We start from the raw sequence: 13,024 nt of genomic DNA, 5'->3' as shown, positions 1-13,024 counted from the left end.
TTGGCAAATATTGTTAATTTTATAAATAAATATCATTTTTTAACTTTAAAAAAATCAACAAATACCAGATGCGAACATATGATTACTTTCCAAAGAACAATTACAAAAATAAAATTGCCTCATAGGGCCGGTTCAAGAAGTGGGGGGCAGAGGGGCCGGTCAAAGCAGTCGGCCCGCGGCCCTTAGTTTGGTGACCCATGGTGTAAGACGAGAAAACACTTCGACACAATGACGAGTTTTTACGCTAATCCAAATTTCTGCTTTTCCACTAGGTGGCGCTCTTACCCAACTTATGAAACACTAATTAATCTACGGATCCAAAAGTAGTAAATACTCAGTGTATGTTTTCATTATTGCTCTGAATTTGATCTTTGAAAAACATTTAGGGCTCTATCATACAAACGGCGCAATCCGGCGCAATGCGCGACGCAAGTGTCTTTTGCTAGTTTCAACCCGGCGCAATCATCTTCACGTTTGATCTTTGAAAAACATTTAGGGCTCTATCATACACCCGGCGCAATCCGGCGCAATGCGCGACGCAAGTGTCTTTTGCTAGTTTCAACCCGGCGCAATCATCATTTTCACGTTTAGAATGAGAGCTGAGACGTTTAGCGCCATGTTGTTTAAATAGCAAATGCATTTGCGCAAAATTTTGCGCCCATGGGCGTTCTGGTCTGAAAACGAGGTGTGTTCAGGCGCATTGTTGAGGCGTTTCTATTTTAAGGCAACAAAATAGACTACGCCATTGACCAACTAAAACCTGGTCTAAAGTCTAAATTCAATAGCAATATGTTTTTTGTTATTTAAAGAGCGCATTAGTAATATGCGCCTATAAACGGGACGACAAAGCGGGTTTGCTTATCACACACATGAATGCGCAGCAGCACAAAAACGCTTTTAAATATGAAAGATTAAAGGATTGAAACGTAAAAGATTATTATTGAGTCTCTTGGACATAAATGAGGACCGATTATGAGACGTTAGAAGGCACAAAGAGCTGCTTCCCCACAGATTTATTGTATATGATGACTGTACCTGTCGATATGGTGAGAGGAGAAACATTTTTAAATAATGCTTTTTAAAAATCCCATGGCGCTGTCCGAGTGCTCCGCAAATTTGTAAATTCTTTATCTCTTGTTTGTATTTTTAGAGTACAAACCTTTTCTTGCATATTTGCAAATTATTTTATGAGATTACAATGATTATGTAAGATATCAATACATTAACAGCAATTAAAAGCCTGCTATTTTGTACTTCTATGACTGAAAAAAAGGTTTAAATCCCAAAATTTACATTTCAATAAAAATGAAAACAACACAATTTTTTTTAACATTATTCTTAAACTGGGGGTCTTCTTCCTCCACTTAGTTTTTCAGTTTACAAAGTCCGTCTAAATAGGGATTAGACATGCAGAAAAACTGGCTTTTAAAGGAAATGAGAGCTGAGACTCTCATTGGTTTATTGGACGTTAGACCCAAAACACACCCATTATGCATTACAAGAATATGAACAACCCTTTTCGACTGTGCGCTCGGCGCACAACCCATTTTTCCTGTCGTTAAATAAGCAAAAGTGGCACTGGACACGGCCATTTAGACTGTGCGCCGTGCGCTTAAGACAATGCGCTTAAATCGTTAAAATAGGGCCCATAGTATTTTTTGGAAGAAACCTACCCTATATTTGAGAGGTGATAAAAAGAAAACAAATGAAGATAGGAAATATAGATAGGATAGGAATATCATAAAAAATGCTGGTGCTGGCAACTTTTTTTTTAAGATGGTGGGGAAAAAGTTAAGTGGTTTAAGCAAACAAAATCTCACTGCACTGCTGTAGCGATTAAAAGAGAGAAAGTTTTGCACTGATTGCAGAAAATCAAATAAACACCATTATTGCCTCATAGTTTAAATTGGAAAATAACTCGTTCTCTCCACAGTATCCTGCAATATGCAGTTACAGTACCCCAGAATCCCAGATCTCTACTGTTCACTCCTCCTTTCCAGTTATATCATTGCCAAGGCAAGTGTAAACCCAATGGCAAAATTAGCTGCTCTTGCGTGTGCACATCTACCCAGTCTAGCAGCTGGATCACATTAAATTGAACCGGAAACAGGGGGAGCAGGGCCTTCGGAGTAAAGTAATTGGAAGTTTTGTAAAGAAACAGAAAGCCATTATAAAAGATGTGCTGTCTGGCCCCGGTAGATGATTGGCCATGAGTCTAATAGGGGAATGTGAGGCTTCAAACCCGAACCATTAAGAACCCGTCCGAACGCCATCCATTACACACCCATAAAGACACAGAGACACATGCAAGGGGGAGGCTGTGGGTTGGAGTGTAAATGACTTTCGCATTCAACAGGCATATTAAGGATCAGCAAAAATGCTATTGCTGTACTGCAAACCTGTCACGGTTCATTAGCTCCGAGAAACAAAAAGGATTCGTCTGTATACAATCATTAGTCATCGCGTCACCCCGTGCTACGGAGGATAAATAACGTTGCCGCACGGAGCGGGACACATCTGCGCACTGTAACCTTTTCTGTAAAGCCAATCTCCTGTTGATGACTCTGTTAGGAGACTATTAACAGAGAATTATCCAAGTCATTTTCTGATGTAATTATGTGGCCTATTGACAGCAGCTGTCATTTTCAGGCTAACATGAGCATATTATGTTGACATGCGATAACAAGGAGTGTTTCCCCTTCAGTGCGCAGGAGAGGCTCTCCTAATGGAAAGCAATGATTGAGGGCTCCCAGACTCCTAATCGTTCGTGCCAATCTAATCAGTAAGTGTACACTCATAAACAGGTTTGGATATGTGCCAGCCCGTGACGCTGGCATAGGAGCAATTAGCAAGAGGTGGAATAGGCAGATGTTTCGAGGTTAACGCGTAGGACGACTCACCTTGGTAACGCAGCAGTAAGAAGCTGGATTGAGGTTGCTGGCTGCGGAATTGGATGGCGATTTGGTTGCTCCAGCTGCGGACCACCAGACCTTTCAGCAGGATGGACTCATTAGCCAAGACTGAAGGCTCGCGGCCACCCAGATCTTCAAACCTGACCACGTCTCCTTCAACCAGGCTAACATTCATCACCTGGACAGTCAGAGAGATGGAGAGAAAAGAAAGAGACATGATTAAGTACACCAACAAAATGAGTGATAGTCAAGAAAATGAGAGCTAGAGTGATATGTCATAATTTGACACCGAGTCCTAAAAAAAGAAACGTTTTAGACTACATGTTGCTTCCAGACCAATCAAGTGTGATGTCATTAAAAAGGAACAAGCGATAAAATGGGAGTTGTGGCTTTTAGTCTATCACTGCATCTGAAATCGCTACTTCCATACTATATGCCGTATTTTTTGGTAAGCGCTGTTTTTTTCCATAACTTGGCTGGTGCTGCGTCTTATAGTCAGGTGCGCCTTGTAAGTCAGTATGAATTAATTTTGACATTTATGAGGCAAGAGACATCATTACCGTCTACAGCCATGAGAGTCTGCCATATGCTGCTTCTGTATTTATGTAATTCATGGATTCAGTGATGTGGAATGACGAGTATGCGAACTTCACGCTAGTTGGCTTGTTCAGTTAATTTAGCCTATTCAACCTTTCAGGTACAGTAAGTTCTGTATGCTATTGTTTTTCATGTAAAACTGTTACTATTACTTTAACGTACAGACATCTATTCAGCTTGCTGTTCTGTCTGCTATTGTTTAGTTTAATAACTTGCCTTTCCAGATTAAATGTCGGTTCTTCGGCTTGAATTTTGTGAAATAATTTTCTAAATAAACGCGTCGTATAGTCCACTGTGACTTATATATGTTATTTCATCTTCATGACTCATTTTTAAATGATGCAGCTTATACTCCGGTGCAGCTTATAGTCCGGAAAATACGGTAGTAGGAGAAATGCAGTGATTTTTGCGGGCAAAAATGATCTTGCGGCACGTTTTCTTAAAAAATGCGATGAAATATGCGGGATATCTAAGCAATTTTATGCAATGAAATTGCGTGAACTTGCAAAAACTGTTTGCAGCTTTGGTTGCGCACATGTGAGGTAAATGCAACATTTTTCAACTTTCTGCTAAGATATATATGACTTTTTGCTACGAAAATGCGAGGATAATGAAATCATGCAAGCCCCACATATTTTGCGAGCAGAAATCTGCAATTTATGCGGCAAAAGTGCACCGTATTTAAAAAATGTGGCCCCCGCATAAATATGCAGACTTTCGCATAATCGCATTTTTCTGGAGCAGTAGGCGAGGCGAGTAGTAGGCCTAGGTCCGAATTCATATTCGAAAAACAGTATGCGAAAAGTACCTTGATGACCTACTACTTCTGGCAAGATCCTAAAGTGTTCATTAAATGGACACTTTACTGTCCTGTGAGCCCCCGGGAGAGGAGTTATCCAACGAAGAAGAAAAAGAAGGGGATGCGTTATTTTACAGGGGTGGTAAAAGTACTCAAAAGTTATACTCGAGTAAAAGTATTTATACCCAAATAAAAAATGACTCCAGTAAAAGTAGAAAGTCCTCTAATCAAACATCACTTGAGTAAAAGTACAAAAGTATCCGATTTAAAACGTACTTAAGTATCGAAAGTAAAAAGTAAATATTATAAAAAAATGTATAGCAATAATTAGGCAGATCAATTGTTTTGGCAGCATGCAGGGAGAACCAGTTGTGCTTACTAGCCTCCAAGCAAACACATACCGTTCCCCTAATGTTCAAATATGGTTCCCATTTGGTTATTTATGGGAACCAAATAAGAACGTTCCCAGTCCCTGCAGGTTATTTTTAGGTTTAATTTTATAACCTATAGAGAACGCTCATTCCCTGCAGGTTATTTTTAGGTTTAATTTTATAACCTAAAGAGAACCTTCCCAAAACATTTCCTGTAGGTTATTTTTATTTTTTATAACCTAGAGAGAATGTTCCCTGTATGCTATTTTTTATTTTTATAACCTAGAGAGAAGTCCCACTGTTCCGTATGTATTCACTACTGCTGGCTGCTATCCACCCATTTTTTGGAAATTTAGTGAAAACATCATTACATCCATTGTATTCTTTATTAGTGCGTAAGTCGTGCGCGCTACACTACTCCAGCACGCGCTTCTCTACTCTGTTCCTCCAGCATGCGCTTGCGAACGTAGTTTAATTTTACCTCAGAAACAAACATTATTTTACCGATTTCTTTTCTTTCTTTCGTCATTTAGTAACTTAAATATGAGAGAGCAAATATATATTTTAGTGGTTTTCGATCGTAACGTCTATATATGAGGAGAATATGATGTTAAAAGAAGCTTTTGATTGATGTGAAACGGGGATAGCTAAAGTTAGGCGGATAAACTGTGGTAAGATTTGTTAAAGTGAATAAAATCTTTTTATCTCAGAGAATACATTATTTTAGCTAATTATTTTATCTTTTTCTTCATTTAGTGACGTTAACTTAAATATGTGTGGACAAAAATATATTTTAATGATTTCCAATTGATTTGACACGTATTATAAAGAGAATATGATGTTAAGGAAAAGCTTTGAACATTTTATCTAAAAACGGATTGGCGACTAACTGCAGTGGTAAAATCTGTAAAGTATTTATTTATCTGTGAATAAATATCTGTTTTAAGTCCTCTATATTGTGTTGAAGTTATTATTAATATATTTTATAAAATACAATGAATGTAATCTAAAAACAATATGTGATGCTGAGTTTTTTTATTATTAAAAATAAGCTCCAGTTCATGTTTTCTGAACAATAAACACTGTTTACATGATTCTTAGTCTAATTATTTGCATTGAGGCATATCATAATATTTGGTTAGGGGAACGGCAGCGAGAGCTGAACCTTCACCTGTTTCTGTGGTCATCTTCCACTTCGCAATGCGCGCCGAACTGACTGCTTAGCATATGCTGGCAAAGAGCTCGTGCACGTTCTTTTTTTTTCAACAGAAAACCCAGTTTTTCATTGGTTTGGAAAGCCAGTGTAATAAATACTTGGAGCGGGCACGGGGAAATGTATCGGAGTAAAAAGTAAACTTTTTCTTTAATATTGTAGTGGAGGAAGAGTAAAAGTAGATGCAAATAAAACATACTCAAGTAAAGTACAGATCCCCGAAAAAAGTACTTAAGTAAAGTAACGAAGTATTTTTACTTCGTTACTTACCACCACTGTTATTTTATAAAAAAATGTCGAAAGCTAGCAACACAGCTCGGTTAAATTGTGCTGTTTTAACGTCATTCCAGTTAACGACTAACTTGTTGTTATGATGACTTATTCCACGTGATGTATCAACATGGCGGATGTAGTCATCCAAATTCATTCATACTATCCATATTAATACGATGCCTACTGTTTAAAAGGTCATGTTCTTCCTGATCCCATTTTTCAAACATTAGTTACTGTTTAATGTTGCTGTTAGAGCATAAATAATAGCTGTAAAATGATAAAGCTCAAAGTTCACTGCCAGGCGATATATTTTCTTTAACAAAATTCGCCTTTCAAAGCCTACAGTGAACCGGTTTGGACTACAGTCCTCTACTTCCTGCTTTAATGACCACACTAGAACAGTTTTTTGACTAAACTCCGCCCACAAGAATACGTCAGTCACCAGCTAAGCTAACGGAAGGCTAAGCTGCTGTCGAATCACAACACACTAAACAAACTACACAATCAGAACTCAATACGTATTTCTGAAGGAGGACTTCATAGAAAAAGCAAGACATCAGCCCGTTTTTAGGACAGTGAACACAGAGGTACACAGATCAGTAAATTGTGTGAAAAATAATGCGTTTTTTACACGTGAAACATGAACACGTGTTATATTGCGCACTGTAAACACAATCAAAGCTTAAAAAAACAGAAAGAATGGGACCTTTAATGGTTGATCAGTAGCTACTTTATCTAATTCAATACCTACTGTCACAGTATGCGATTTCTGGCGCAGCCTATTTGTGTTACGTACATGTTTTGGCTTTCTCATGGCAAGTTAGACCTTAAAGTTAGGTTTTTGTCTGTTACAATAATCACTTATGCAATAAGACTCTTTACATTTTTTTTAATAGACAAAAATCATGTCTGCATCCCAACCAGTCATCATCTGCCATCATTAACAGTGTGTGTGATGTTATCGAGAAGGCAAAACTAGCGACTTATGACCAGAAACAAGAGCGTAAACAAACATCGCAAAGCCAGGAGTATTGTTGCCATAGCATCAGTACCATCATCTCTCTTTCGGTTCGGCATATTTGAAAGCTGCTGTATACAGAAGAGCTTTTTTTACTCTTATTTTCATAAGTGAACCATTCATTGAAGACCGAAAAATGAAACATGCTAGTCTTTTTGTTGGGACAGAAATGTGTTGCAGACGCACCATTGGTTTTTGTCCACCAATACACTATACAACATAAAACGTTGTTTACGAATCATCACGACATCCTATGTCAAAACGGATTGCGCTGATGTCTGGCTGATATTGTGTAGTTTTAACCCAGCATTACAAGAAAACAGAGCAAAAATGTTACACTACATAGATTTGTCCAATTAAATGCTCTCTAGAATGAGAATGTCCTAACTAAAGCCTACAGGCTATTACAAAGCCTGTCAAGCGTGTTTATAGGAGAGTCGGGGCACAGGAGAAAAGTTTGGACAATACCCAAGCGCGAATAGAAACCAGAAAAACGGCCTGACGTGTTTTTGAATATGCTGAGATGGCAGCTAGCTGACATATTCTGCCACAACGACCGCACTCATAATGGTGTTCGCCTGTCTCTCTGCCAAGCTGCATGGTAATTGCACCACGAACAATCTCCTGTCTGTTGTGCATATCCTCACCTGTCACTAATAGAAAGCCACAGCTACCCATTACTTCTCTTTCCGCCTGTTTCCCTCTTTAGTCGACACATGCAACAACCGCATGAGCCAATACCCGATACAGCAGCGTGGGAGGAAGTCGTGACACGGACCAGAGTAAAATAGTGGGCGTCTGAACAATAATTACAGCCGTGCTGAATGAAAAAGTCAGATCTGTTCAACTTTCTAAAATAGTGCCACTGTGCTTGATCCGGGATCAGATGGGATGTGCCCCGGTCCTCTTCTCAGGTAATGAAGGTGTCTTTAATCAGATGCAGGCAAATGAATCTGACCCAAGTAGGGACCCTGTCTAGATACAGTTTAATGAGGTCCCGCCTTGTCATGTACCCATCGCCCCCAATCTAGATGCACATAGCTCCATTAAACAGAAAGACAAGTCTGACACACTGCACACGAAATAATAACACTGTCTCCAGTTTGCAACCAGGAAAATATTTTCTAAAAGCACAATTGCAGCTACCAATTTAAATCCATCCAAATGATAGGTCCATAATTTATACAGGGTTTGCTTAGATCGAACGCAAGGTCCCTGCAGTGCTTTGAAAGCAACAGGTGATAACCTGAGGATGTGTGTTTCAGGAATAAATTCACGCTTAATAAAGCCAGAGCTGCAATGTGCTGAAGCAGTCTATAAAACAAAAGTGCATTACAAAGTAATCACATTACACTAAAAGCCCTCAGATAATAAAATGTTTCCAGAATATTGCTCGCCGTAATCCAATTTGCGTTGGCACCGGGCCCGACCGTCTACCCCACGCATGTAATCTCTCGCATAAACATAACTGTCAGTCAAACGCAGAGGTTGGTGTGTAAATGTGTAACCGTGGAGTCATTCTGGGTCAATGTGGATTAAAACATTTGCTGCTTTTAACACAGAGCACAACAGACAGGTTTAGAATAAAGGGAAATTACATTGATTATCTCTGTGCTCCTGGCCGACCCAGGGGTGCCATATGCTGTAGAGCGAAGAGGAGAAAACAGGAAGCCTGGTGTTAAATGCTTCATACACAAATGACTTTAAAGAGAGAGTACACTGTAACTATATGTAAAGAAAATCTAGCTTTGCAACCTAACACTCAAAGCCCCTTCATACCGCAGATTTATGTCGAATCAAATGCTTTCTAGAACTAAATTTACATCTATGCATTTAGCAGATGCTTTAATCCAAAGTGACTTAAAATTTTATCAGTATGTGTGTGTTCCCTGGGTTTGAACCTTAGACTGTAAAAAATATGGACCTAGTGTCCGTGACGTCACCCATTGGTTTGTGAAGATTTTTTTGAAGCTTAAAGTAGGCGTTGCCTGCCGTCACCATCTTGGCCGTGATTCACCGTGAGTCACTCGCGGAAAACCGAAAATGGGTAAAGAGGCGGGACATGGGTGAAGCTGAGGTGGCTGGTTGCTGAAACCACGCCCGCTTAGCTCGATTCTAGTGACAGCAGTGGCCGTTTACACCTCACTCAAGTGGCCACGCCCTTAATTATGCAAAACTTAATACAATTTAAACGGATGAGTTACAAAAAAATTCACCCCCCTCACAGTTGTCATGAAGGCCAAAATTAGCTATATAGACCAAAAACACTTTTTGTACCAGGCTGTAAACATATTATTTATCTACTGTAAAGTTGGCCATTTTAACATGGAGGTCTATGGGAATTGACTCCCTGTTGGAGCCAGCCTCAAGCGGCCAGTCGATGAATTGCAGTTTAAGTCACTTCCGTATTTGGCTTCATCAAAGAGATCGGAAGGTTGCCCCTCGGTTTGAACCCATCACCTTTTGAGCTGCTAACACAATAATCTGCCAAACAACACAACAATCTGCCAATAAACTTGTTTGTACAAATGGTACAAAAGTTGTCACTGGACAGTACCCTTCAAAAAGGTCATAATACGTACTAGTATAGTATGCACCTCTGAAGTACTAATATCAGGTACAAATGTGTACTTTTTAAAAGAACATCATCATAGTGACATAGTGTACCTTTAAGGCTTAGTATAATTTAAACGGGTAAGCAACAAAAAATACATCACCCTCACAGTTGTCACGAACAGCAAAATTAGCTATATTGTATTGACCAAAAACACTTTTGGTACCAGGCTGTAATCATATTATTTCTGCTGTAAAGTTGGGCATTTTAACACGGGGGATCTATGGGATTGGCTCCCTTTTGAAGTTGGAATTGCAGTTTAAGTCACTTCCGTTTTGGCTTCACGATAACGGTTGAAGGGTTGCCCCTTGGATCAAACCCATGACCTTTGCTAATGCAATGCTCTACCAGTTGAGCTACAGGAACATAGTAGCTCAGGAATACATTTGTATTTTTGCTGCAGTGAAGGCTATGTGTTCTGAGCATAGACTGTAAAAAAGATGGACGACGTGATGGCGCTTCCTTCCATTGTAACGAACCAAACGCAAAATGTACGACGAAGAGCGCTGACATGTTACGCAAAAACGTCAGTTTGGAGCCAGGGCATGCGCAGAAGGAATCGCACGCCACCCAGAGGTGCAGCTGTGGTATCAAACTTTCGCCCAAACGCTCAATTCAACCACGGCCCTTAAACGTCTCATTTGACTGGCTTGTTAAAATAAGGTAAGTTAAATACAACTCATGTTGTCAGTGTGAAATAACAAAGAAGTTAAAACTGAATAGTTATTAAAATCTTCAATCTTCCATCGAAGCTCAGAGAGTCCGCTCAGAGACCCGAGTGCCGTTCGTTTGCATGTAGAGGGCGGGGTTTATGACTTGTACTGCAGCTAGCCACAGTGGGGCGATCAAAGAGCCAGCAGCTTCACTTTTTGCAAGATGTATGAAGCACAACCGGTTCTGAGAGAGGCACTCACATACAGTGACTGTATCAGCAGTTTAAGAGCAGGCAGATGGGTAATTAATCTAGAGATGCATGCTGAGTCACATTAACAGAGAATTAGCAAAAAACCCTCCAGCTATGAGCGAGTTTAAAAAAGGACTCTCAACTCCAGCATTAAACTGAATCAGATTTCCAGAAATAAAAAATAATTAATAGTAAAGGTGATGTCATCATAAATGATCTTTATTTGCATGGGTCACCTTGGTTTTAGAACTGAGTCAGAGAAAGGTGGACAAAACTAGACCAAAAATTATATTCATAGGTGTATAGTGAGTAAAGCATGCGTTCAGAACTGTATAAAGAAATATTATACTAGTGGGTAAACCCTTAAATCCAATGAGAGCACAGGTTTTGTCTTATTTAATTCATACATGTAATATTAATACATTTAATACTTATTTCTTATTTCCAAATAAATGTTAACAGATTATCAAATAATGATTTTAAACTTTAAAGAGTTTCAGTGTAAAAATACAAGCCATCACAATACAAGTTATTTTCAACCCAGCATTGGGTCAAAAAGGGGCTAGCCCAGCCATTTTCTTAAATTCACCTATAATGTTTATATTTGACTCAACATGGCTTAAAAACAACCCAGCGTAGGTTAGATTTCAACCCAATGGGCTGGGTTCGTCCCTTTTTGACCCGACGCTGGGTTTAAAATAACCCAGCAATTTTTAGATTTTTGATAAGTGTACAGAACAAATCAGACGCATTCAGAATAAATGCAATTGCCATAGTGAGAGTTTTATAACAACATTGAATGTCTCAGTACAGTGTGTATGACATTCACTGGTACGCACATCACTGCTCATATGGGTCACACGCCTGAAGCTCTCCCAACATGAAGGACATCAGATGACAATCATGATATAATACAGTTGTCATCAACTTTGCTCTCTTACTCTTTCTCTGTCTCCCATAGTCAGACGAGTTTTATTATTGACTAGGGCTTTCAATGTATCGAAAAAGTATTAGGGGAAAGGAGGATTACTTTTTAATCGAATCGCAAATAATACCATGCAAACATTGTATGAGAATGTACAATTTCAACTTGTCAACAAGTCAAAACTTAAAGGGGACATATCATGAAAATCTGACTTTTTCCATGTTTAAGTGCTTTAATTGTGTCCCCAGTGCTTCTCTCAACCTAGAAAACATGTAAAAGAACAACCCAGTAACATTTTTGCTCATTGTGGGGACAGTCCCACTGTGGGGAAAATCGTGTTATTATTGTTGTTTTTATGTCTATGTGGTGTTTTTAATATGAACATCAGCGCTTAAAGATTAGTGCTGCATACTGTACGCGATGCAGTTCACGTATGCATTGTGTGAAACTAATCTTAGCAGTTATGTGCTAAATACACAAGCGCCGGGAACTGCGGAATATAGCATCTATTTACATATATATCTATGGTCCGGGGTGGAGCGAAAGAGTGGAGGTGGGGGTTCATTTGCATATTCATATCTGTGGTTTGAGCTGTGCTATCGAGTAGAGGCGGGGACTAATCTGCATATTCGTAGATCTGTGTATACTAAATGAGGCAAGAGAAATTGAATGTAGAGTTACATTGATGTTGTATGTAATCTACACGCGCAAATAATTAATCCACACCTCAGATTTAAAAGACAGTCATTCTGCTGCTTTTTGTTGTTGTACTTCTGCTGGGTGTGTGTGCACTTTCACATTCGCTTTGCAGCCCTCTATCGGCCAAAACCGCACTAAAGAAGTTTCCAACCGTCGGGTCGCTGTCCTGTAGTTCGAGTGAAAACTACAAAAACTTGCTTTACGGCAGACCTACAATCCAATCAGAGCCAGCTATGCCTCAGTATTTATGACAGTGTTAATGAACAATTATGCTTCTAACCTGTAGGGGGAGCAAAGAGCAAAAACTCTTTGGTGTTGCTTTAAAGCATGAAAAAATTACTATGACAGGTCAAACTTTTACATATGCTATTATGAGGCTCAAATATGAGTTTTACCTAATATACAATTATTGACTACAGAAAGAATTACTCCAATGAAACGACAACCCTACCATTAACCTATTAGAGTCTATAAAAAACAGGGTTTGAAATGACTATTGTTGTTTGAATTTGACGCGTGTGCTTGTGTATTTAGCTTACTTAGTGAAACCTCAAGGAGTTTCTCTTTTATGCAAATCTTTAAAAATGTAAAAGTGGAAAATTCTCTTTCTCCCTTCACTGTGCAAAAACAGAAAACCCCAAAAGCCCTCTATGGGAGAACTCTTTTTTCACTCTTATTGCCTGCTGCTTTTTATTCATC

At 39.1% G+C, this 13,024-nt stretch overlaps 1 protein-coding gene across 8 annotated transcripts in view; it reads right to left on the bottom strand.

The window, feature by feature from the left end:
- sez6b (seizure related 6 homolog b) overlaps nt 1-13,024 on the bottom strand; it is a 287,195-nt gene that overhangs the window by 81,426 nt on the left and 192,745 nt on the right. For all 8 annotated transcript variants that reach the window (XR_008642430.2, XR_008642429.2, XM_055196551.2 and 5 more), the window contains one exon: nt 2,901-3,090. Coding sequence is in view for 6 of the 8 variants with exons in the window: in XM_055196551.2 (XP_055052526.2) it covers nt 2,901-3,090 (190 nt within the window). In the remaining 2 variants the exon portion in view is untranslated. The remainder of the gene's footprint in view (nt 1-2,900; nt 3,091-13,024) is intronic.

This window comes from Misgurnus anguillicaudatus, chromosome 24 (assembly GCF_027580225.2).
Source record: "Misgurnus anguillicaudatus chromosome 24, ASM2758022v2, whole genome shotgun sequence".
NCBI lineage: Eukaryota > Metazoa > Chordata > Actinopteri > Cypriniformes > Cobitidae > Misgurnus > Misgurnus anguillicaudatus.
The sequence above is the reverse complement of the archived record's forward strand: the minus strand, read 5'-3'. Positions and strand labels throughout refer to the sequence as shown.